Below are 27,398 nucleotides of genomic sequence, written 5' to 3'. Positions count from 1 at the left end.
TGCTGAAACAGTTGTCATTTAGGTATTATCATCAACAGAAACACAATGAAAATATGCCACAGTCTTGCAAAGGCAATGCAAGAGGAAAGTCTCTGCGAAGGGCATTACGTGACAAGCATCCGACACGTGGCACACCATCAGAGCTCAGAGCAGGCTACTTCAATAAGCAAGGACAAGCTGGGTAGAGAACTGCAACCAGTATACTAGATACACCCTCACTATATTTCACCAGATCCAAATATTTATGTCTGTGTTTGTGTGTTTATACATATATACACACACATACATATATATATATATATACACTATATATATATATATATACTATATATATATAGTATATGTATATATATATATACTGATTTAGGGTATTCTGTAGTAAGTTAGTGTGAATCTTGTCCTTCTCGAATCTGTAATTAAGTCACTGTTCTAATCATAATATATTCTACTGAATCACTTTGTTAAACTTAAAATTGGTTAATTATCAAGTGCTGCTAAATTCAACCTTTGGTTTACCTCACACCATTAATATATCTTGAAATACTGCTAAATTACAACTATGTGAAATATTTAATCCACGATAAAGAAACTACTACACCCTTCTGCACACTGTGACACACTGCATTATTATAGAACAGTAAACAACTGTTTATTTGGAGGGAAAGTGAACTACAAATAGGAAACTCATCTGGGCCATGGCTGACATTATCGCCCAGGAGTTAGTATCAACCTAAGAAGCCAAAAGTTTTACATCAGTGAAGAGAAAACTCCTTTTCCTTCCAATGCTGAAACAGCATGTGTAAAGAAAAGGCCAGTCTGGATTTACATACAGTTGAAAGACATAATTGCTGATGTTTTCAAAGAAAACAGCGAGATCTTTGTAATAACGTTATCAAAAATAATTTAAGCACGACATATCCTTTATCAGAAACAACTTAAGCATTTTTTCAGCTACACAGATGTTCCCAGTTAGAAGACAGACAGACCTTTAACAGCTAGCACGTGAGTTCCATTTAGAAATACCCACAAGGGAACCTTTTTTCTTTTAGAAAAAACAATACACATATGACAGCAAACACCAATATCTACCCTTCTTCATCCTGCTCAGGCCCTTGTAGGTACTGCAACCTCTTTTGCCACTGCATTAACACCAGCATGGGAAAGATTCCAAAACAGGATCTTCCCTTGAGTTTTAATTTCTATTTTCTGTTAGTCCCTAATGACTCAGTCTTTTGACTACATTTTGCTGCATGACTCAAAGATATTTTCATATAAGATGAACAGGTTGCCCAGAGAGGTGGTGGATGCGCGGTCCCTGGAAACATTAAAGGCCAGGTTGGACAGGGCTCTGAGCAACCTGATCTGGTTGGAGATGTCCCTGCTCCTTGCAGGGGGGTTGAACTAGATGACCTTTAAAGGTGCCTTCCAACTCTAACCATTCTATGATTCTATATTTGTTAGATTTTCAAGTTGATATTTTCACATTAACTAATCGTTCTTGAATAAAGATTTTGATAGCTGAGAGGCAATAATGCTGCTTATGCTAACAAAGTTGCCTATGTTGGGAACATGTTAAATGTTCCCAAATGTTAAACAGACCTACTTAAACATTACAGTCTTGCTAACTTTTATCAGCCATGTATCTACGCCCTTGACTAACTTCACTTGCCTCTTCCTCACTGCTGTTATCCTCTTTTTCTTTTTCATCTTCTTCCTCTTCTTCAGCTTCACTGCTGGAGCTGTCTTCCTTCAATTCTGTTTTCCAGTTACTAGGAACACTTCTGTTTTTACGGAATTCAAGGGCTTGATCAAAAGCTGTAAGAGGACCAGCATTTGTTAGCACTGCAGGAAGTATCAGTTTGACCAAATATTTTAATCTCAAAAAAACATTGTTGGGGGTGGGGCAGGGAGAAGAAGGAAAGACTGCTAATTAACAATTCCACCCCCAAGTTCAAGGAACCTCAACAACAACCCCATGTTGTCCATCCTTATTTGTCTTACCCAGACAAATTGGCCTAGTGTTCTCTGCACATCAAGCTAAGCAGAGCTATTATGAGGATTATTACCATGTCAGTGTCTACAGACACAAATAAGGATCTTCTGTATTAGGGCATATATGAAAACTTAACTGAGAGAACCACTATTCTAAAAGGTTTACGCTGTAGTTTATGCATATTGAAGAGAGAGAAGGAGGAGGAGGAAGTAAGCACAAGCTAATTTTAAGAGTTTGATCACACAAACTTAAACTTTCAAATGAATCCACAACCCCAGTTTTTTGAGAGTGCATAAAGATAACTTATAACTACTTGGGGTACTATTGTGAGAATAACTCTATGAAGGTCTAACGCAAAAGGCCAAATACTAAATAACCTATAAAGTCAGTGTGTGCTGTATTATTATAGCCTTTGGACAGCATGTCTATGTTTAAAACAAGTGTGGTCAAGTGGAGGCTTTTTGTTTGGGTGGGTTTGTTTTTTTTTTAAAAAGTTCATCTAGATTTTCTGAAGTGTTCTACCATAAATTTGGTCCAATTGACACGAAGTAAATATACACACATCCTTTCTGTCATGTAAAGTTGTTTTTACCTTGTTTTAACAAAGCATCAGGTTTTGGTGAAGTTTCACTAATCTCCCGAACATCTTTTCTTGGGACAGAAATGCTAGATAATTCAGAAAATGTTAAAAAAATAAAATAAAATTTTAAAAATACTTTAAAGCTACATCAGCAGTATAATACAGAGCTATCATTAAAACTACAACACACTTACTAAACACACAGAAGAAGTATATGAAGTGTATCTTGGCAATTCTACAGCATTAAGCCTGTTATGGTGTCAGTCAGTTAGTGGATTAAAAACAAAACTTCTACATAAGTTTGGTTAAACCATCCACACGCATTCACTGCATATTAAAGAAAGCGTTGTTCTTCCACTAACAGGTAATTTCTGGAATCTCCCAAATATATATCACTTTAAAATCTCATGTTAACTTATCGAGTAACTACTCACCCACAAACAACAAAACCCTACCTTGCTTAAAACATAAATGAGTATTAGTATAAATTGTCAATATGAAATGAAAGACTTCCAAATTAAAGGAAAAAAAAAACCACTTTTTATCTTCTGCTGTGGCTATATCCGAGGAAGCAAATTTGAACTGCAGCTTTGGGGGCTGGGTGGTTTGTGCTTGCATGTGCACATGGTTACGTGTGTTTCTCCAGCAAGGTGCACTAATACATTAATAATAGTAAAGTGATAGTTCAGACTTAGTAAGATAGCATAGACTTAGTAAGTCATTAAACTACAGTGAAACTGCTAAATATTTCAAAATTCTCTCCACAACAGTATTCTGTTAAATTGAACCAAGCACAATAAATAGCTGCAACTTCTTAAATAAAAACTAAAACCTAGAAAAAAAATAATTGCGTTGTCATACATCAAACCCACTCCCTGACCAACATGAGTTTAAGAACACAAAGTTCCCTATTCTATTGCAAATACCATACAGTTTGGTTTTCTGGATTTCTCTATTTTCTTTCCTACTTTCAGTAGTATTACAGCTCTTTTCAAATAACATGAGAATATGCAGTTGTAGTCTAGGCTGAGATAAACATATGCCTTACTACCTCAAAAAAAGAAGAATTTACGTGTGTGCACGTGATGTACATGCACACTCTCCCACCCTTCTCTAGCTGGATAAGCTTATGGCCACATCTCTGAAATGCAGTGCTCTGCTCCAACCAGAGCAGGAAAGAGTCTCAGGACATTCTCTACGCCACAAAATACTGCTTTGTTTGCCACCATTGTAAGAATGAAATTAAAACTAAGACAAGATAGATTTATGCATTCCATTATTAATAATGACAGAGTTCAAGACTAATTTCACCACGATGTAGGCTGTTAACAGTTTTCTAAACATTAGAAGAATCTTGGCAGAAACTTACTGAGCTTACTGAAGTTATTAATACTCTACCCAACACATCTCACACTACATTTCACTTGACTGGTATAGATTTTATTCAATTATCAACCACTACATTACTACTCACAATTTGCCATCCTTGAAAGAGCGAACAAGAATATTGTCTTTTTTCACTGCAATATCATCACTACAATCTGGACAAACCACCTGCAAAGACATCACAAATGCAAAGTTTAGATAGAAAAAGGAAAAACAAGATAGTAATAGTACATCCAATGCTTCTCAAAAAACCGTTTAAGCTGATTTCTCTTTAGCAACACTGAGATGAGAGCCACTGAGATCCCTCAAAACACAGGAGCGATGACCTCCTGAACTACTGAATGCATGAATTCATGCTTGCTTCCTAGAGGGAACTGATGGCTGCTGCCAGAGACATAAGTAAGAACTGTACTCCGACAAAAGTTAAGCACCTGTCATGCCACTACAATTAATTCTACTCCTCATCCTAAAAAGACTGAACTTCCAACAAGTGCTGCCACCTGAGTTACAGACCTCTTCCGAAAAACTTCCAGAAATTGCAAGGATATAATCACAGTTTCAAAAACAAAGGCATACAGGTTTTATGAAATGCGATTTTATAATGGAGGATTCATAAGTCATCTACCTAAGAGAGACAAGTGCATCAAATATTAAGACAGGTTATTTAATTCAAGAAGCAAACTAACCAATTCTACCACTGAGACAACATATTCATTATTTGCTGCAAATTTAAAAGCTATTTAAGTTTTCTTATACCAGTGTACAAGTTGCTAATTAAAACGCTTCATTAATTTAATAAAAAATATATATTGAATTTCCAGAGTTATAGAACAGAAAAGCAACCCTCTCTATCCATCATCTCTCATCTCATGTGTAGTTCCCTGAAATTTAAGATAATTCTGGCTGCTACAAAACCCCAAGGAGCAGCAAGTGACTGCACCCCTAATTTAGCCCTGGTAACTACCTCAGCTCTCTTACACCAACTGCTTTCAGTCCTACTTTTTCCACCAAGCACAGAAAGATGGGTTTGGTCCAACCCTGCTCTCCTTGCAGGGAGGTTGGACTAGATGACCTTTAAAGGTCCCTTCCAATCCTAACTATTCTATGATTCTAAGATACTGCATGACAAAAGTTTTTTTTCCTCCTTACATAGGTCACTAGCCATACAGCATTTTAGAAGGTGAAGACAAAAGCTCCAACTGATTTGGAAACATAGGCTAAATATGCTTCTCAAGAAAAACAAAACTTAACAGCCTAAGTCTCCAAATTCAATGCATTCTACAATCTCCAAAGAAATTACTTTACAAAAGTACAACTTACTAACTGAAAAGCAGTTTGAGATACAATTTTTAATATCAAGGTGAAAGACAGTGATCATCATCCCCCATTTGAAAAAGACAGGTGCAACTTCCTAGCTCTCTAGAGATGGAGAAAGGCCTTTCTGGCTTTAGCTATGGGTTTTCCAGAAGCATCAAGATCTTAGTAGTCAGAAATCCATCCAGGGGTTGAAAAATAGCTTACCATAACCTCATCTAGTGCCTTTACATACAAGCAACATCACCTCAACTTTGCTGAATCAAGTTTTCTCTATTTCCTTGCACAATACACTCCACTGGAGTCACAGGAAGATGAGAGAGATGAACCTGTGTAAACTCAATTTTCTGAAAATGCTTCAAGCAGATTTCCTCACTGCACCTTCCAAAAGCCTTTAAGTACATATTAAAACTAAGCAACGCTATAAGGCTTACTAAATTACACTCTTTGACATAAGGAGCAACTGCCAGGCCTTTTTACAATTACAATCAGCCACTGCTCTCAATCTCATTCCCTCAAAAAACCCCAACAACAACCACCAGCACCCAATATGAATGCAGGATGAAAACAATGCAGTCGATCACAGAGTCGTCAGAACACTTTCTACCAAATTTAGACATCTACAGTTTTACATTTAAAAGTGAACAGGCTATCTGGTTATAGGACTAATATCTAAAGTAATAAGTTTCCACTACTAATCTTAACTGTTATTTGCTGTAAAGGTTTAGGCTAATCCCTGAACTTCTTTTCACATAATAAACTTCCACAATGTCCTCTGTGCTTATACAAAAGTCTATCTGTAAACAATATCGTCAATAACAAAGTAATTTTGGGATACGTATTCTTCAGTATATTAAACCTGAATTTTCATTTCATTATTCACGTAATTACAAGTAGCATAATACAAAGTTAAAGCAAAATTTATCAGTAATATCATAAAATTACTTTGTTGATATAGTAGAGGTAACCTGCTTACAAGGTAAAAGAATGGAGAAGCACAGCTACAGGGAAGAGGATTAAAAAAAAATTAAAAAAAAAAAGTTATTTGGGGCATAAATCTATTCTTTGGCAGAATCTTTCAGCTTAAATGCAATATGATGTTTATCTGTAGAGCTATAAACCTGATTACTAAAACAACAGTTAATCTAGGATAAGCTATTTCAGAGTTAATAAGCTCCACCCTCAAACTTTATCCCTCTACTGCTTCTCATTCATTGCAGGAAGCTTTCCGTGAAGAATGAGCTATTCCAATCTCCAAATGAAAGCCAAAGAAACAACAGTGTGTACTTTTAGTATAAAGTCAAACAGTATAAAATCATACACTTGGGAGCATAAGCAACAATTCAGTTAATCTTGAAGGTCTGACCCACAGCTATCCTGAGTAGCACTAAATTAGTTACACGCAAGCCCAATACCTGCCAGAGAGGCTGCCATGGAAACTGCTGCCTGTCCTATGCATGATCAGAAGGGCTAACCCAACTGTGCAACACGAAACAGCTCAAGCCACTCTAACTGACCGCTTCTCTGAGTGCAGCTGTGAGGTAGGCGACACTGCATCAAGTAAAGAAACAGCTCTATTTTCTTGCCTATTACTGAAAACCTCTCTCAAAACTATCTGTCATTAACATGTTAACTCCTTACTCTATATTCGGCCCTCTCCTTTGTGAAAAGGCCTCAGTGACTCATTCTCTCCCACCAATTTTTCCAAAAGAAGTCCTCCTGGAAAGCCTCTGGACTGCGTTACAAAATACAGGAGGTGACAAGTAGAGAGTTGCAACTGAGAGCTATTGCACACACTAAGAAAAGTTAAATGTTACTGTATGGCATCTTCTCAAAAGCAGAGCACAAGTCTTCCTGCAATTAGATAAACATTTTAAGCTTTCATGGCCAGGGAGAAATTATTCAAATATTTACAATTAATAATAATTTAAAAGTATGGTATTAAAGGTACCACATATGGAAATACGTAATTTCCAAATATATCGATCAGTCTATATGCAATCCTTAGGCTAACAATGGTAATTTATCGGCAATTCTCTACTACTTACCATAGCAACAAAGAAAAAACATTTGATTTTGTTATCAAAAGTGTTTATATTGAACCTAGAAAAATAGTATTTATGTAATCACTAAATTTCCCCTCTCTTTGCACTTCTTTGTATTTTCTTCCTTGATAAAATTTGGTAGTTCAGAAAAACGACATGCAAAAGCCTAGCAAAAAAGCCCTGAAATTTTAGTTCAATAGTACTAAACACACTGTTGAGCTGGAATGAGGTCAACAACTCTGGCTGTTTGGGAACACTAAAGACATGTTAGCAATCACTTTTTGTAAACAAACATATTTAGATACATAATATTTAATTTGACTATTATGATATAGTCCAATTTGAAGAAACATATTAAGTTCTAATAAAAATATAAATGAATCCGTCAAAAATCTTTAAAACCCACCAATTTTCTTTGGTGTACAGAAAATGCATGAAAAATTAAAATAAAAATGAAACACTCACCAAGGCTGGAAACCACAGAGCTTTCTTTTTATCCACACTGAAGCAGTCCACACACACAACTTTTCCTAATAACTCATCACTTTGTTTCCTATCATCTTCATCTTCATCGCTGGAAGAGGATGAAGATTCTTCTTCAGGACTAAATAACAGAAAAAGACTTAAAACTCAACTACTCAAAACTTGCCCATTTTAATTACAAGAGATCCAAAGCTAATTGTCAAAGAGACATGAATAATAGTGACTTGAATTGCCTATTAAGTGTTTTAGGATAAAAATGAATAGAAGTATTTATATGTATATAATAACAACTCAAACTCTACAAAGTTAGAAATGCACATCTACATGTAACACATGGAAAAAAAACAAACAAAACACCAGAAGAAGATATATAGCAAAGAGAAAAAGAAGTCTATTTATCCTGAAATAGTTCTTTAAAGATATGCAGTGAAGCATTTCAATGACTGTTTCAATTTCACATTGAATAAAGTGTTGGAATGTAAGTACATAGGCAAAGGTGCAAATACATTTTGACAAAAAAATGGTTCTGGCTCATTGTTTTGACTGTTCCAGTACAAAGCTGCACCTGGTTTTAACCATATGGGGAGTCTAAATGTACAAAACTACTCCAGCTAAAATTAACTGCAACTGATTTAAAAAAAAAAAATCAGGACCCCTGGCTCTCTCTAGATATATACATTTTTTTTTACTAGTGACTTCAAAGATTAATTCTCAGAAAATACACAGTGTGTTCCATGAGCACAACAACCAGAATTCTAAAAGTTATCTTCCATTTCTCATGTAACTACTTTTGAGTACAAAGTTCAATATGAACAGAAGACTTGCAGTTAGCATTTGCGTAACACAGTGCTACTGAGTTTGCTGCTACTTTAGCGAGACTGCAACTTAGCTCAGTTATACCAGTATCTGTGCAATTTGTCTTTTTACGCAGTTCAATTAGTACAAATCACACGATAAAAACAGGTGTGTGATTCCTGTCATAATAATGTCCTGTACAGTTAGGGAAACAGTAAAAACAATAACTCAGTCACAGACACCAATCACTGCAATCACGTTCTCTGTGGTATATACCAGCTTTTTTCCATCTTTTTCCTTCAATATTTCACAAATTAGTAAATTAGTAACTGAGTAAATTTATAGCACCTCTAAATATAAAAGGCAATATTTATTTCAAGCTATCAAAAAGACAAAGCATGAAAGGGCAACACAAGTGTGAAAGCTCCATTTCCACCCCAGCCGCTACCACCTCAAAACTTTAAAAACAAAAACCAAAACCACACACACACATCCCCCCAAAAACCACCAAAAATCCCCACCCACAAACAACAAAGAAGAACAGTCAATACAGTGTTAACGCTGGTTTTTCAAGATCACAACTACCAAGAACTCTGGCACCTAGGAAATCAAGTCACTACTCTTGAACTTCGTTTTTCTACCACTAAGCTTTGCTGCAAACCATAATATCATTCACCTACTTCTAAAAGCCCTTCAGAGACCTTGCAACAAGAAACCAAAGGTCTATGGGAGGATTCTAGTACCTTCTACAAAGACTTTGTATCAGCTGGACAAAGACTGCATTGTAATGGTTTTAATTTGAGTCCAGCACATTTATAAGACTAATATCCTGCTACAGAGGAACTTCTGAATACAGCTTATCAACACATTACCACTAGGTATGCCACTTTCTTATTTTTTAAATAATAAAAAAAAACCAAAACAAAACAAGAAAAAACCTCTTATCTATACCTAGTACTGTATTTTAGATACTGATTACATGGAGACTTGTTTTAATTCTTGCATGAAACAAGGCACATAAAACTGACTTTCAGTCTGAGTGCTATACAACACTTTTCACACAGCTTCCTTTTTTTTTTGAATAAGAGAAGTCTGACCATACAACTAATAAAACCACACACACTGAAAGCTTCAGAATTGAATACAGACAGCATAGATATAAATATGTTAAACTCACATATGATTGGATCTCCTTCCTCTGTTTGTTTTCTTTCCTATAACAGGAGTCCCAAAGTGCTCAGGATTTGTGAGTGGAAGCTGATCTAATGTCTGTTTAAATGAAAAAAAAATACATATACATACACTGACAAAAAACCTAGTATAAGTCATTATCCAAACCATAAGTTTGCATAATCTAGTTAAAGCATTTTTTGTCAATAGAGAGACTTTCTCATTACAAAAGAAACAAAGCAGTGACGTCTCTGCTGTACTTCTGTCATTTTAAGAAGTAATGTGTTCATGTTTTGTTTTTTTTTTTTCCAACACTTTCTCCCCACTTGTGAATAACTAACTTTTGTCCAACACATATAAACAATTCTTCCCAGAAGTGCTGCCTTTGTACCAGTCAAACAGAGAATTAAGTATCAGGTACTCTGCTGACCTGGGATACTCCATCTTTACAGGATGCATTTTCTGCCTGTCCAATTATCAAACTAAACACTCAATCATCTCCTTATAAATGAACAAACATCTCCTATGAAATGAAACTGCAAGATAACTCAATAGCAGCAAATGTGACAAGTTAATTGTATTTTTGTTAGTAATTAATAATTTCATATGGGAGAGAGAGATTAAAAAACAATTTTAAAGAGGTTGCTATATTGATAATTGAGAGAGTGCTAACTGATGGTATATTAGCATCAAAACAAAAAGAGAGAGAGAGAAAGAATTTTCTCCATTCAGGGAGAATGATAAAGCATCAACAGAAGAATTTAATGGACACGCAGTATCTTCCTTCCTTAAGATTGTTGTTATCTGTTTAAATTATAACCATTTGAGATTTGAAGGCTCCTGGTACAGAGTTTTTTGTATAGGCACTTACTCTTGTTCTTTGAAAGAAGGCATAAAGCCTTCCAAAGTAAATTCGGTCCTCTGAATTGCACTTCAGTCTGTATGAATTTTTAAATGCAAAACATCAACAAGAATCTCAAAAGTATTCTGTGTCAGACAGAACTGGACATAGAGACAACAGAACTGGCTTTTTAAATTGTAAAGTAAATGCATGAGTACCTCTGAGTGTGGGGGACACCTTAAAAGATCCCATCCACTTCGGAAATCACAGATTAAGCTAAAGCAACATGAGAACAAGACAATCGTGTGGCACTGATCTAATCACAAAAGAAATTGACGATGCAGTTTGCCCTACTGAGTAGCTACGCAATCACGAGGTAATTATTTGAAATGCACAACATGCATTTGAGGGCTGGTGACAACAAATTGCATACCAGTGATTTTTCGCAAGACATCAAAAGATGAGAAGAATGAAGACAAAATAAAAAGCAGGAGTCACTTGCATGTAAGGTCTCTTTGAATCTACTTAGTATAGAGCAATACTTCTGAAACCATATTAAAACAGTACTTATGGAACAGAAGTAATCTAATTTTCAGGAGTGCTGATCACTAACAACAAAGAACTAATTGAAGGACCAACACAATCTTTAAAATGATGGCACTTACATGTGAATTCAGATTTAGGCATCTAATTAGGCCCTCTTCTTTACATCTGTTTAATCCTGATTTAGGATTCTAGAAGGTATCTAAACCTTCACAAGAATCCAGTAAGCAGGCCACAAACTCAGCTGACTACAATAATAAAGCATATTTATGTACAGCAAAACAAAGCCCCGTCTTTAGTAGCTTTCCAATAAGCTAACATGTTTACATAAATCTGCACATCAGCCTAGATTATTTTACATAATAAGAAGGAATAACCCTCATTCTGAAATTTAAAATATTTGAAATTTTCTACAAATGACAGCATACTTTAATATGCAAGTCACCTTTAAGATGTGATCTAGCTTCCAAGCACTGATAACTGTCTTCAGATTAACAGGTAACAGCAATTTATAATTTGCGTTTTAAAAGAAAAGCACTGATATTTCAAATTTATCAAGCCACAATCAGCTATTATAAATAAGACTTGATCATCTACCTAAAATCTAGCAGAATTTAATTATGTCTAAAGACACACACTGATTTTCTCATGTACCATATTTTTATTTTTTCGAATGAGTACTTACAGATAATTTTTTTTATATAAAGCAAAGTAGTTGTGTGATTGCAGTTTTTCATGAGATCTACAATCTAAAGATTAACTATTAATTATAAAAAACGAAAAATATGAAATGCTGATTTTGTTTCTTAACTATCACAATTTTGTGAAATTTAATAGTATTTCATAGAATCATCATAGAACGGTTTGGGTTGGAAGACATCTTAAAGATCACCTAGTTCCAACCCCCCTGCCCTGGGCAGGGACACCTTTCACTAGACCAGGTTGCTCAAAGCCCCATCCAACCTGGCCTTGAACACTTCTTTCAGGGATGGGGTATCCACAGCTTCTCTGGGCAACCTGTTCCAGTGTCTCATCACTCTCACAGTAAAGAATTTCTTCCTTATATCTCATCTAAATATACCCTCTTCCAGTTTAAAGTGGTTTCTTGATTTAAAAAAAAAAGAAAGCCAGACCTCATAGACTGTATTTTACATAACCCCCATTTTTAGTAGCATGGATGTACACAGTATACTGAAGACTGAGGTACTAAAATTACCACTTTTAAATTTTTCTAAATAAAAAGTTGTCATATAAAAATTCTTCAATTACCTCACTTTCAGCAAAATGTCTTTCTCCTTTTAAACAGAGGGAAGAGCGTCTCAGAGTCTTCTCATCACCATCATCAAATACTGAAACCAGGTAAGAAGTGAGGCAAGAAGAAAAAAGATTATTTTTTTTTTAATCAGGATATCAGTAAGTGATTAATTTAGGCAGCAGAAAGAACGAGATATATATTCCTGTAGCCAGTCCTTAAAGCAAAGCTGTACCTGGATACTGCTGCATATCCAGTAAACTATTTGCACAGATTGATCAAATACATAAGCTGCTGTCTCACTATAGCTACTCTACGCTTGCATGTGTTAAATGGAATCTGAAGTAATCAGTAGTTGAGCAGGCATTTCATGGATCAGGACACAAAATTAAAAATCAATGCAAGCTAGAACTGATAAACTATTCTTCAAGCATTTTCAGTTTTTACAGAACTTTATTACGTAACCAGAACTCCTACAATATTGAAATGGAAGCTATGCTTACTATGGAGAAACATAAACAGGTATTTCGAGAAAAATATTACAGTTTAATGTAATATGAAAGTTCAGCATCTTTCTCTACCGTCTTCATCCAACTACGTTATGAAACAACAGTGATATCAGCCTAAGGAAGATGACAATCATCAAAAGTGCGGACAGTCACCAAAACCAGCCATTGTGTGAGAACTGTGGAGCTCCTGGTTCCTGCTTTCTGCTACCTCTGCTGTCTCTAGGTCAACCGGAAACAAGCTCATAATACAGTTGGCTTCAGCTACACACTTCATCCTTTGAATCCCAAAATGCACTGCACACATGCAAGGTGGGATCTTCAGAAGCTAATAAACTGGTCATATAAAAAGTAAGCTTTTGTAAAGTCTCCTACAGGTACTTAACAGATGAAAACTCAGTGACAAGTTTTAACTCTCAGGCTATGCTTGCACTGTTCAGTGAGGCAAGAACTGACTTCCTCTCCTCTTCCCAACAGTGATAACAATTATATTCTTCTCCCCACACTGCAGTGGCCTTGAAGACTTTCGTGGGCACGGAAACAAATCCAGATTAGATTAAAATATTACATTAAAAGTGAAAAGTTTTGGCTATTTCTCAACACGTCTCTTTCACCTTCATTCAGCTCTTCTCTTCAAGAGTACTGCTGAGCCCGATTCTGTCAGCCTCATTAGAATCAAATCATGTGGCAGAAAACTAAAAATATGTAAACACTTTCGCAAACAAGAGTCACAACAATAGTGTTAAGAGAATGGCTGTCAACTGGCAAAAGATGCCTGGCAAGATTAAAGAGATTAATTTTCAGCCATGTCTGGCATTCACATAGTGGCTGCTATACTGTATTTTCAACATTTACTAATTTAAATAAAAATATAGAAAAAAGCAACAAGTACATCAAAATTCCTGACTAGTATTTGATATGAAAGTAACTTTCACCTAGTTGAGATTTTTTCATCCCCATATAAAATTCAGTACTGTTGATGAGCAAACTTCCTCTTGTTGTCTACCAGTCCCCAGTCTGTGTTTTATACTACGGTAATTGCTGAGTACTGTTTAGTGATAAAATATCAATTACAGATGCACATCTGCCACTTCAAAATTTGTTGAAAAATACCAAGTGCAAGAACTGCACAACAGAACACATAAATTTGGAGCTGCATCTCAAATAGTCAACACATAACTAAACCCGACCTTCACTAAGTGAAATAGAAGGCAGCAGATTCCTAATTCAGTTTGTATTAATTAACATAACAGTCTCCTTACATAATGAGAGATTAAAAAAAAATTCTATCCACTTCAAAGGATAAGCTGACTATAACAGATGTAAATCTATTCAGAGCTAGGTAGGTAGCCACGTTACGTATCCTATGTGGTAATCTGCTTGTGGCCTCTTCCCTGCCGGAGGGATTCTTAATCTTGTTCCGTAACATTAATACATTCAAAGAAAAAGCTTCACCTTCCTGAAAGATCTGTGTGGCCAGCATAGCACATATGGCTGTAATGTACATCCTCAAAATAATCTACTGAGCAGATATACAGGAGTGTAATGCATTTAAAAACACCTATTCTGAAACTGCAAGGAAAAGGAGGAAAAAAAAGCAACTTAATGCAAATAAAACCACTTTGCTTTCTGAGAAAAAGCAATGTAATGAAAAAAAAGTGCAGAAGGGGATAAGACTACTTTTGAATATGCACAATTCTGCATTTTGAGTAAAGCAAACAATCCTATGATTTTTTTTTTCCCCTCATAGTAAACACAGAGTTAAATGTTAAGAATATAACTTAATTTTCTAAAGACATGTTTATATGCATAACGAAACAGTATCTAGTTACCAAGATCGGAATACCTTGAGCTTTTTGAGGAATTTTTATAGGACAGGCAAATAAACTAAAGACACTTCATGTATTTATATAATGGTGCTATACTAATTTTAAAAGGCTATACTAGTTGTTTTTTGGTTGCTTTTTTAAAAATTAAATTTAGTTCCTATCTTCCTTTGACAGCAAAGTAGCAGCACCAAAAAAGACATGAACAAACTAATGTACAGTTTCTACTCAGACTACAATTCTGAATATAAGACAGACAGAGATGCTCTTAAAGCAACCTTGCCCACACTTTAGTGTTAAAGAAGTTCTCAGGCAGCCCCAAAATGGTTATTCTTCTAAATTCTACATGCCACTGCTGCAGTGGCATAATTGGTCTTAAGCAACCACTTCTGGAAAGGTACTACTTCAGATCTATCCATCCCTTCACAAAGTTTTTAACCAAATCATCATAATTTTATTCACAAAAACATTAACAATGCAAGTAGTTAGATACTTCACAACAAGTGATAGGACAACATTAGGTAACTCCACAGGTTAAGATGAGTGCTAATTCTGAAACCTCCTAAATGGCAACTATCCCTTGAAGAAGGACTTCCACTCAGCTCTGCAATGTCATCACTATCTGTAAAGATCATTTCAGTCTCATTCCACTCACCCACCTGACAAAGATTATTCTAATCACGCACCGCTAGAGTCACTTCTCTCTCAAAGTGCATTACACAGCCAGCAGCCGTGCTACTTTCACTGATTCCACAAGGTCAACATGCTTTTGTCTACTTTTATCTACAAAATACGGTTTTCAGTCTCAACTCTCACATCTCCTCTTCCTCCTTCTCAAGTACAGGATTTTTGACAGACATCTACTTTGATTTACAGACTGCCACACCATGACACCTATCTTCAAAATTTAATCTGCACGGACTCCTATCTTATTCTTCTTGCTGAACTGCTGATCTTACACTTTCTCAGAAGCATAAACATATACATACAACATAGTTCTAATACCATTTTGTTCCTAAAAGCTCCCGTATCTGATCCACTTCTATATTAATTACCAAAACTCTATCTATAATGTTAATTCTTGTCTTTATACCTCATGTTTCACCCCATCCTAACCTGGTCTCTCCTTCACTCCTATATTCTCTCTCCAACAAGAGAACATATATATTTTCTGCAACACTTATCCGGAAGGTCTTATCCAAACTTACCGCTCGATTCCTTTATAAAAGGACTACAGGAAAGTTACTCTCTCCCTAGTTCTTCAACATCACTTCTTCAATAACAATCCTAAATACCTCAAAACAACTAAGTCTTGTTAAGGTTCTTTCAAGATCTGGTCTTCATCTTCCCAAGTCCCAGACATCTACCAAGGAGATGAATATGTCGTTTCTCAAGAATCAATATATTTCCTGTAGCACCTTTAAGATGACCAGTGCACAGATGGAATGCGCATTATCATTCTACAGCTTACAGCTAACCAGTTTTCCCCAACACAGATTGATCTACTGCTACGTAGCGTCAAAGAGTAAATCCACGTACAGAAAGCCTTTAAAAATATTTAAAGAAAAAAAAAGTGCTATATTTGCTTGTGGGTATGTGGATACATCATCTAAAGTCTGAAATGTCACATTAGAAAATAGAGAAAATTAACAGGAAAAGACTTTTCTAAAAAATAAGCTATGTCTGGTTTTACAGCAGCCATTATCAGAGCTAAGGCTGAGAGTAGGGAAAAATAAGTATTGCAACTTGTGTTTTAAAAGCATTTTTCCTTTTTTAAGCATACTTTGCTTCAGAATATTTAAAAACAGTATATTAAATATCTAAGAAGCAGTTACCAACTGTAGAACAATTCACTAGGTCTTTTATTTGGGGTCCCAGCTTCACATTGCGAAGGTTACAGTTTCTAATAAAAACCCAAAATAAGTAGTTTACTTTTGAGGTTTTTTTTTTTTTTTTTAATACACACTTTGAATACCTAAGCATCTCCAAAAAGTCTTTCTCACCATGGCAACGACATGCCCAGGTCACAGGCTTATTTTTAAGTCATGAGCTTTATTCAAATACGTAACTATTTCTCTTACCTACAGTGTACCAACTTGCATCTGTTAATTTGTTGATAACTGCTTCCTGGTATGTTCCATCCGGATTCTTCACTTCCACCACAGTTCCTACCTAAAACACAAAAGCCACTTAGCACTGGAGAGCTTCTAAAACAGGCAATGGAGTTAATACTTTTGTATTTAGTAAACAGAGTTAATTTCTAACCTATTTCTATGTTAAATATACCATACTTCTCCAGTCTCACTTGAATGTATTTGTATCCCCCAAAACTTCTTTCTTTCATTCCTCTAAAATAAGCCAACTAACCGAGCTGATTATTTCCTGCCAGCAGGTGGGGAACAAGAACCAAGCTGAGTGATGTCATTCTCTTGTATAAGAGCTTGCCCATCAAATCCTCCAGCTGAGTTTTCCAAAGCAACAGTGACTGAAAGCGAGAGCCAGCCAAACTTCTTTGCTTTAAGGCCAAAAAGAACAAAGTGGCTTGCATCAGCCTGTACGCTGCATCCCCTTTAACTACAAAGGAAAAAGTTAACACGAAGAGTATACTAACTAGCTCTCCAGTATTGCCTTTTATGTTTTGTGATCCTATCTGTCCTGTGTAATAAACTGAACTTTCTACTTTCACCTCACATTGCATATACACATTTACGTCAAATAATGATATAGAATGCTTTTCAAAGTACTAGCAAAATATAAAACAAATGTATTACCTTTAAGGGACCCTTTATGTGGTCATCCTGCACTTCCACTGTTGAAGAATCATGTCTAAAAGTTACCTAAAGAAAAAAAATATAATTCAACTGACAACCACATGATACATTTGAGCATTTGTGCACATAAGCACATGCAAGTGTCAATAGCCCTTCTCTTACCCTCATCTTACAGTCAGTCACCATAATCATTCCACTTGCTGAAAACTGTGTTGCATTCATATATTTTGGAAATATGAGGAGACAATTTCTTAGTCATAAACATTCCTAAAATATTTTTTATCTTTCAGAATAGAACCATTACCTCTAAAGAAAGTGACAAACAACAGTTTCCTAACAGTGTTTAAAGGCTCAGAACTATCTCTGCAGTTCTCTTGATGATTTGAATTGTACTGCTCAGTAACGCACTAAGGGAGGAAGCTTCAAGAGTTCTGAGCATAAATAATTCTTTAGAAACATTTATATTTCAATGCTCTGAAATCAAACGGATTTGACACCTATATCTAACACTGAATCAAGGGTTTTTTTGCTTTTGCTTATTAAAGTGTGTTTCCCTCACTCACGGTTGAAAGACTCACACACAAAAAAAAAAAAGTACAGGACATTGCTGTCAACTAAACAAAATGAACAACCAAAATAGCCTTTCAGTTAACGTCGGCCTAGCTACAGGCTGCTAGTTAATTGGAAGTGAATGTACAGATGGATAACTTTTCAGTCTTTCCCATGTCATTAGCTGTGTCTTTAATCCTACATATGCTGTCCGGGGAGGGGGGGGGGAGGGGGCGCGGGGGGAGAGAAACGGTCTGGAAATTTAAACTTATAATTAAGTTACTTGCATCAAATGGTACATGCATTCTCCAAACTCGAAATTAACTTGGTTGCTCTGAAAGTCATAAGGTTCCCCTATCAATCACACTTGAAGTTTTATTTCCACTCCAGTTTTAAAATTCAGGGAAATTGAGAAAATTCTGGCATTACATTTTATGTACTTGTGTACATTTTATTAACACACACAAATGATGTTCTAATGTTCACCAGAACACTCTCACTTGGTGTAAGTATATGATGTTTCATTTAGTACTCCCAATAAGTAAGAATGTAACAGAATATTCAGCTGTGTAAGGGTAACTCAGCTTCAGCAATCCTACATCTGAGGCCTTGATTCAAGGTTATGTTCTCACTATTGCTGAGAGTTTCTCCCTAGCACACAGCGATAGCAAAATATCCTTCAGAACAACTGCATTCTCTAACACAAATTCTCCTACTTAGTCTCCTTAGGAGAAGAATTTAAGGGGTTTTGTAAACCTTGAAAGAAGCAAACAGCTGAGAACAGCACCTACAACCAGGACTAAGGAGAGGCTACCCTGACTGCCTGATTAGAAAACAAATACACTAACGTGCTTTACTGCCTTCCAGGTGCTACTTCATGAAACAGTAATCTTGTTCATCTTCTGTTAGAGCCACAGCAATACATATTGCTGTGAAAGTACGTTCTTTTTAGAGCTTCATGATCCCACATACTGATGGCAAATACTTTCTGTCCACCAGACAGAAAAAATTCTACTTTGTAACCTGAAAGTCAAACAGTAAACTAGGAATTAACTGAGCAAAGACTACGCTTCTGAACTTCAGCCTGACAGTACAGGTATTTACTCCTGTCTTCTGGGGCATTTATCTAGAAATCAAAAGTTTGGTTTAGATGCAAAGTAATCTGAAATATGTGGTCACTATTGGCTCATATGAAATATCCAGTATATAAATTCTGATTTACGGACATCTGGTTTTAATTACTTTCTGCAATTACCTTAAATGTATTTTACAGCAAAAAGGAACTCTATCCAAAACCATGAGCCAGCCACAATCTACTATGATGAAAGGTAAACAAAGTAAATTGCTATTGCATATTCCAGAATGGTTTTTATCTTTAAAGATGCCTTGGGGCTTTGACTGTTTTTGGGGAGGAGATTGCTTCTTGAGATATTCATATGTACTAAAAAAGCTCCTGGTTATTAACAGAAATAGTCAAACTCCAAACTCAGTATGACACCAGTGGCCTTTCTTGAAGCTGAGAAAAGTGATTTGTGAGTGTGGGTTTTAATTTCCATAGTATTTGTCAGTGTGGATCCTTTCTGTCTCAGGCAAAAGAGTAAGATATTCAGCGTATCATCAACCTGTTTATATTCAGCTGGAATTTCCCTTTTCCTCACGATCCTGTAAAGTCTTGGTAGGCTCTATACAGTAGATGCTTCACTAGTTTCTGTTTAATAAAGACTTACTTAGAAAATAGTTTCTTCTGAAACTTCTGTGGAGAGTGCCCAAATACAAGTGGGAATGGATGATCCTGCTCATTGTTTTAGGTGATGCTGTCAAAGTAAACTGGCTTAAATAGCTAAGGACAGCTGAAACAGATCCTATGAAGTGTACTACCCCTCTTCTAACACCAAAAGACTTGCCCTTTAGTAAAATTTGTACTGCCTTCAACGCTTTTCACAAGTCCAGGCAATCTCAAGTTTAACTGCTTTCCATGACAAAGCGTGTAAAGCAGTTACACTGCTAATGTAAAATGCTGTACCACCTACAGAACCTGACAAAGACTGCTAAACTGTGAAATACAGTACCTATTGATACTGAAATGATAAATACATAGCACTTGTGTTAAATTGAATAAAGTTACTAAATTATACTGGTGATGGAAAAGTTATTATGAAGGTATCCCTTAAAATATTCTAGGAAGCAGAATTCAACAGAAAAAGAAAGCAAATAAAAGGAGATGCAATTAAACGCATTTTACTTGCCTGAAGGTGACAAAAATTTTGTTGCCATCCTCCTTTCTGAGAGCATCTATTTATAAAACTTAAATTAAATCTTCAAACTAAAATTGATGTTATGAAGTTAACTGACTTTCCTTTTCCGCTAGTAGTTCGAGCAGACTACGGCATAAAATATATTTGGGCCAGAAGAAATTGTTAAACAAGTGGAAAATAAAGGCAGTAGATAAACTACCAAAATTCCAGACAAAGTACACCTGATAATAATAATCTTGGTTAGAGTTAATACTGAGGAAAGTCTGCATGTGCCAAAAAGAGCTGAAAAGATTTTGAGAGACAATCAAGGGGTCACTGTTAAGTTTAAGGAATATACATTCCTGGTGGAGGAAAGACAACGTAAACAGGTATTTTTATTGCATTCATACATAAAAGAGAAACTCAACTACAAATCACATCACTCTACAAAGCAACAACAGTATTGGGGCTTAACTGCCCCAAGCTACACCGTAACAGTGAAGACACGCACACACAAACACACTTGAATCCACAAGGCTTTAGGCACAGCCTCCACAAACAACTTTCAGCAACTTTTCCATTTCAAGAACTTTCTGCAAAACACTGCAGTGACCAAACTGCAAGTAATAAACCCATAAGAAAAATATTTATCAATGAAAAACAACCTTAAGTGCAAGTGGCCATCTAAGAACGTAGGCTGAAAGCCCTCTAAAGATCTGAAAGGAGTTAGGATTTCACTGATCTAGGCACAATGCAATTCCTGTACTTAAATACCGATACTTAGTCACTTAAACTCAATGATGCTCTAAAGCATAGACTAGCTGATGCTGTTAAGAGTTCTGACTAATGAAATGAAAAGACCACTAATTTGCTCTACAGGCTTTTTAAAGATGTCAGATTTAAGACTACCATCTTCTAAATGCAGTTAACATTATTATCAACTAAGTGACAGTAGTCCTTCCCACCAGAGTTTTTGGAGCATGAGGGCACATTCAAGCAAGGCATGACAGTTTATAATGGAAGCCCTTCTGTAACAGGTTATCACCACTCACAATTCACATATTTAACTCATTTTTTGCAAATGCTTTTGATTCTTGCTCTGTTGTATTTCTGTATGAGATTAAGAGGCAGAGCAGAAAAGTAGTACCTACTCCTAGATCAGAAGCTTTTGGGGCAACATTGTCCAAACAGAAGTATTTTGCAGCGCAGACTTACTATATAAGAAAATCAGGCCCAAATATTGTTCTCTCTGTTTCTAGAAATGATAGTTTAAATTTCCAAGGGATGTTAAAATGTATCTCTTGTATTCACTCTCCACAATTTTTATTTGTACTGCACATAGCTTACATTGATTCATTCAGTCATTAACTAGAAAACAAAGATTAGGTGAGATCCCCTGCTTGCTATTCTGCAGGACTCAGTATGACAAGTCTTTGTTGGAAGACAGCAGGGTTTCATCTTATTCCTGAAGTATTATCTAGTTGCCACCGCAAAATTGCAGTGACCTGTGCTCCTGAAGTAAAAGAAACCATATTAAACCTACTTTGTGGAGTTTTAGCTATTTTCTGATAACCATTCTCCCATACATAAGCCTACATTTGACATACTTTGATCAATTACTTTAAGGTCAGCCTATGGCATTGAAGGCCACAAATACTGGATGCAAGCAGGTGACAAAGTAGTGAAAGAAAGAACTTATTTAATTGTATGAGGAATCCCACTCAACAAAAATAAGATTACTATTATTTCAAAGACTGCACTGCCACCCTCCAAGGAAAGGACAACCTCCTAGCTGTCTTCAGACTATAAAGAAGTTTCACATTGTGCTATTTTGAACATTGGTGACTTTTTTCCCCAAAAAAAAGTGTTTGCAGGAAAAACACATACCTTGACTTTGACAAGTCTTTTTGCTGTCTTGATCTTAGCTTCACAGAAGGCTCCTCTATACTTCGCACTCACATCAGTGCCCACTGTGAGATAAGGAGGCTCATCAATGGCCTGGAACAGAAAGGAAAAAAAACCTGATTTTTAATTACTGGCCACTAGCAATATAGCTGGCACAGTCTTGCTAGTTTTTGTGGACAGATCATTACAAAACAACTCAATAAAACATAACTTGACAGCATATGTATATCACAGCAGTAGAAACACAGAATGCAACCCTAAGCTCGTACAATGACTACTATAAATATAATAAACTGATACCATAGCTGTCTGCAACAAGCACTACATAAGCCTCCAACCTCTGCACTATCTGAAGACACAGCAGGTGGCCAGTTCTGCTGCAAAGGTGAAGGCCAACCAAGCATTCTACCTTCTCCTTTAATCGTCTCAAGATCTGATGAGTCTCATGCAGACGCTGGTTTATTTCCCTCAAATAAGTAAGGTTCATTGTTTCATTACTAAGTAGAACAACTCTGAAGAGACTTCGCTTTTTCACTTTTGAATAAAGTAAATTATATAGGTGGGCAGTCACCAGGCGAGCAGCCGAAGGGGCAGAGTACAATATGAGAATAACGGCAGGATTAATGCACAACAAAGATGAAGGGTTCAGACAAAAGACAAGCTTCTGTAACAAGCAACAGAGGAACATGTGACATTCAAGCAGGGAAACAGGAAACAGAAGAGGAGGGAAATAAGTGGTTTTGAGGGTAGAAGGAGAACACCAGTCCAACTGGTATGCAAAGCAAGCTCATGAAGGCTCTGTTCCTTCAAAGGAGGTCCATCTTCTCTCATTCCAATCTCTCCCAATGTAATCTAGTGGGGGGAGAGATTCTACATCTCTCAATCATTTCCCTGTCACTTCAGAGAATGCGGGTCAGAAGAGAGAAGGCAGAGGGTGACAAGCAACAGGAGTAAAGTACATTTCCAAGAGCTGCAAGCCTCCATGCAGCCCCATACAAAAGCTGAGAAGAGAGATCTAAGCTCTTGTCTAAGCCCACATCGTGGTTCTGCACCCCTACAGATTTAAACACAGCTTACAAGAGGCAACTCTGGCACATCCAGGCTCTCTGCGGGAAGAATATGGAGATAATCTCCTTCACAGGTCTCAGAGCTACCATTTGATACTGAGGTGCTTGCACTCAGCATCAGGTAATTCCCACTGGCTGTTTCCAGCTCCAGTACATCAGAAGTAAAGGCATGCAATTATGTACCCAGGAGCATCAATGCAGGATTTTCCAGAAATGTAAGTTCTGCAAAACTTGAAATTGAGAGACATGAGATACTACAGTGTTAGCTACGTATTAATGACATTTTTACCTTGACTCTGTTCAAGCCTACCTCTCATTTTCAGGTAACAGAATGTATTTCAGAGTATAGGAAACTATCATCAATCTGCACTTATTGAGATAATCAGAAGCGTGAATGCCCTAACGAATCCCTCCCTCGCTTTCTCTCTCTGCATGCACAGCGCGTGACTGCATGCAGAGTAGTAGGAGAGAGATACATACATATATCTAGTAGCAGTGTATCAACGAACACGTATCTGTTCCTATTCCAGACTGAATAACAATATAACTCAACTGAGATTAACAAGGTATCTGTTAAGAGTGCTGGGATTCTGAAATTCATTCCTTCCTTGCTTGTCTAACAGTGTAAATTTACTTGCCTTCAAGGCAAGCTGCAATGCTTTTCTCTTACTGCACTTGGACGAGGACTCAGACAGTGACAAACTTGGTTTTGCTTAGTACTCTCAGTAGAGTGTACTAAAGTAGAGGCTGCTTCATACAGTATAAATCTGAACAGGGGAAAGCAGCAATCTATTATCTCGCTGAGTCAGTAAAGCTCTAGGAAGAGAGTGTCCCTCCTGCTCTCCTCCACTCTTTAGTGAAGAAAGTGCTACCATGTTGATAGTCTTTCATGCCAGCTGATCTTCCAAACTTAAAGCATGGAGTACTGAGATTACTTTGACAAGCCAGACAGATCCTACATGGGTCCACACAGATGCATATAGCTAGAATTCTCCTATAAACGAACACTCAAGAGCTGGTTGTGTCAGTATCACTCTATATCTCCCTATATAGTCAAACAAATTATTTCAAAGACCAACTCATAATATTAACTTACAAAAAATAAAGAACACTTTTTTTTTCATTACTACTGAATATTAAGTAAAAAAAAAAAAGTCAATAATCAAACTCCAGAACAGGACTTTATATTCTTACTATAGAGTATAATCACAAATATTAGTGATTACTTCTATCACCACTCTGGCTTATTTGTAAAAGCTTCTTCCAAAAAGATTAATTTGAAGAACTAGCATCTGTAAGAATTATTTCTGTTACTACCACACAAGTTAATTTCAATCCCTAGCCTAAATCTCCTGAAGTTACTTTTACAATATCTGGAATTAGTTAATATTTACCATTGTAAATAGAGTAATTTCAAAGAATAGCAAACATATGGACCATTGGCTTACCACTGTAGGTATGTTTACTAAAAATACAGTACTGGAGTGGCTTTTGAGAGAAGATTTATACTGATGAAATCCATTTCTCTAATTGTCACTATGGATGATTACACATTTTAAAGTAACTATGTGAAATCTTCGCTGGATACATATACAAAATTCTTCTGCAATTTCACTATTCCATTGAAACACATGTTATATAGGCTTTTTTTCCCCACATAACTGAAATTTTCAAAATACTTCTCTCATTCTGACTGATAGTATCAGCTGAAAGTGGTAAGGTAAACCAACTAGCGAGATGTGATGCATCATAGAGAATCCAAACTAGAAAAGTAAACAATGATCAAAGTCTGGCATTCATTTCAGATAATTCTCACCACCAGTTCTAAATGAGTCACCTGCTCTCAAGCAGTTTTTATTAAATTCCACCAAAATTCAATAGAGATTAAAAATAAGTATACAGCTATATTTACCTTTCTGTTATCCCTTCTATGCTTTTTGCTCACATGATTTAATAGACATCCTTACATTCAGGGTGAATGCATCTTTGCCTACTTAATTTTGACGTGCTTTAGTAGGGTTTATTTTTGTTCTTTCTTTGTTTTTCAGTGCAGCTTACCAGAAAAATAATAGTTTGTTAAAATGCAGCTAAAATTCGAGAACATGCTGCAGTAATCTTGGAAAAAGCATTACAAGCATATTCAAATCTTAACGAGAAGCACTGCAACGGTCTTTAAGGGCAAGGGAGAAACACAGTGTTGGACGACTATACAATAAAAAGTTCTGAGCTACTTAAAGTTATTAAAGACTTCATTCCGAGACAACTCTACCAGCCTCATATGTTGCTGTCTCCAAATTTCTGGGCTGCAGTCTCAGCCTTCATTTTATTTTAAAACACAAGGTATTCTGACTTTGCATTTACATTTTGTATCTGAACATAATCTCTTGCACTTCATAATTTATAAACTGTAGCTAAGTATCATATTTTCAGTAGCATATCATAAAACCATCAATAAACTCTTGCTCAACAGGAAAACTGAAAAGTATGCCCAGTACACACCATCATTGACTTATGAGTTCAGTAACTTCTTTGATTCGGAGCAGCTTTAATATACACCCCAGATTTCCTCTCTCCCAATGTTTCTATGTCTCTCTACTCTCTCGAAAGATCTTTCAGTTCGCACAGGAAAAAGGGGGAAAGTGAAGCTGATGGTAATCTCTAGGTTTGCGCTTTTTTTTTTTTTTTTTTTAACTACTGGCAGAAGCTGATATTTAAGATCCTCACTGAAACCACCCACCCACCAAGGCTTACATGAGGGATCACGATATCGTTTGCATTAACGGCTGAGGCCGTGCTACCAAAAGGGAGCTGGCTCTGCCGGGTGACAGTGGGAGATGGACATCCTTTTCCAAACGGAAACCGGCGGAGGGCTGCAGCCGAGGCCCCGCTCCCCCGGGAGTGTGGGGCCGCAGCCAGGCTGGGGGTACGGCAAGGCTGTTTTGGAAAGAGACTGGGGCGAGACTTTCCCCAGCATTCACTGAAGCGGGGTGCTGACTCTGAAAGCTGAACATCACCGGCGGTTTGAGCAGCTCCGCAACGAACTGCAGACAGCCGGTTCGATGCTCAAGCTCCGACACGGCTGCCGGAGGAGGAGAACAGAGCCCAGGTGGTTTTGCTGGGCTCATTACGCACGGTAGGAGCGCGGCCGGGCACCGGCGTTTCTCAGGGAACCCGCCGGGCACAGGCGGGGGCCAGCCGGGCCGCGCCGCGGTGGGCCCTGCCGCTTTAAGGGGAGGGGCCCGAGCCGTGAAACTGCCAGAAGTTTCTGCACGCCCGAGCCAGCGCCGGGCGCTGCCGGAGGCGGCCCCGGGCCCCGGCAGATTAAGCGCGGATTGCCGTTAAACTAAATTTGTCCCTTTAAGGCGATTGTCGGGTAAAGCTGCAGGCTGGGCTTCCCGGGAGCTGGCCGCTGCTGGAGCCGTGCCCCGCCTGGTACCGCTTCCTCCCCCGCACCTCGGCCCGCCTCGCCCGGGAAAGGCCCCGCCGCGGCCGGTAACGGCGCTCCCGGGCGCGCCGCTCGGCTGCCCTGGCGAGGGCCGGAGCTGCCGCCGGGACCCCACACGCTGCGCGCCGCCTGCGGACGCGGCTCCTCCGGAGCAGTACTAAAATGCCTGTTGCGCTGTATGTCCGAAATCAACAGCCAAAATCCAGCTTCAGTAACTTCTGGCATGCTCCTGGGTGAGCAAGAAGGGATAAAGCAGAAAAGGACTTCCTGCAGTTTCGTGCTTCCCGTTAGGAAATCCAGACTGATGGGCAACTGCCGTACTACTACTTAATTTTATTAATGGAAATAGGATGAATAGTTTCTTTGCTATCCCAATTCACAACTGCTGTGTACAGACAGGATTTTCTATACGCAGCACAAGCTGCCGCAGCTGAAAAGCTGGTTTACCACTTAAATAAGGAGCAGTCTCTAGGTGACCAGTCAGCAATTTCCACCAATTCAGTGGCTGAATTTTCTTTGGCAGGCAAAGCGGGCGGCTGGAAGGGTTCCGCTCCAGCCTTCGAGCTGATTATATTTGGAAGGATTGATAAATGGCTAGATGCCCACATCATAAAACAACCTGCACATCTTCTGAATTTGGACATTTACATCAGTATTAACAGCTCTGGTCTTGCATGTGTGAGGGAGGAAACA

The 27,398-nt window shown here is 37.4% G+C and overlaps 1 protein-coding gene across 2 annotated transcripts in view; it reads right to left on the bottom strand.

Annotated features, from left to right (window-relative positions):
• Nucleotides 1-27,398, bottom strand: part of ARID4B (AT-rich interaction domain 4B) — an 89,989-nt gene that overhangs the window by 36,697 nt on the left and 25,894 nt on the right. For both annotated transcript variants that reach the window (XM_086743636.1, XM_086743637.1), the window contains exons 3-11: nucleotides 22,176-22,286; nucleotides 17,506-17,571; nucleotides 16,816-16,906; nucleotides 12,420-12,499; nucleotides 9,774-9,865; nucleotides 7,784-7,922; nucleotides 4,048-4,127; nucleotides 2,586-2,659; nucleotides 1,661-1,815 (exon numbers count right to left, since the gene is read on the bottom strand). In XM_086743636.1, the coding sequence (XP_086599762.1) occupies nucleotides 1,661-1,815; nucleotides 2,586-2,659; nucleotides 4,048-4,127; nucleotides 7,784-7,922; nucleotides 9,774-9,865; nucleotides 12,420-12,499; nucleotides 16,816-16,906; nucleotides 17,506-17,571; nucleotides 22,176-22,286 (888 nt within the window). The remainder of the gene's footprint in view (nucleotides 1-1,660; nucleotides 1,816-2,585; nucleotides 2,660-4,047; nucleotides 4,128-7,783; nucleotides 7,923-9,773; nucleotides 9,866-12,419; nucleotides 12,500-16,815; nucleotides 16,907-17,505; nucleotides 17,572-22,175; nucleotides 22,287-27,398) is intronic.

Source organism: Chlamydotis macqueenii, chromosome 3 (genome assembly GCF_036417535.1).
Source record: "Chlamydotis macqueenii isolate bChlMac1 chromosome 3, bChlMac1.mat, whole genome shotgun sequence".
Lineage (NCBI taxonomy): Eukaryota > Metazoa > Chordata > Aves > Otidiformes > Otididae > Chlamydotis > Chlamydotis macqueenii.
The sequence above is the reverse complement of the archived record's forward strand: the minus strand, read 5'-3'. Positions and strand labels throughout refer to the sequence as shown.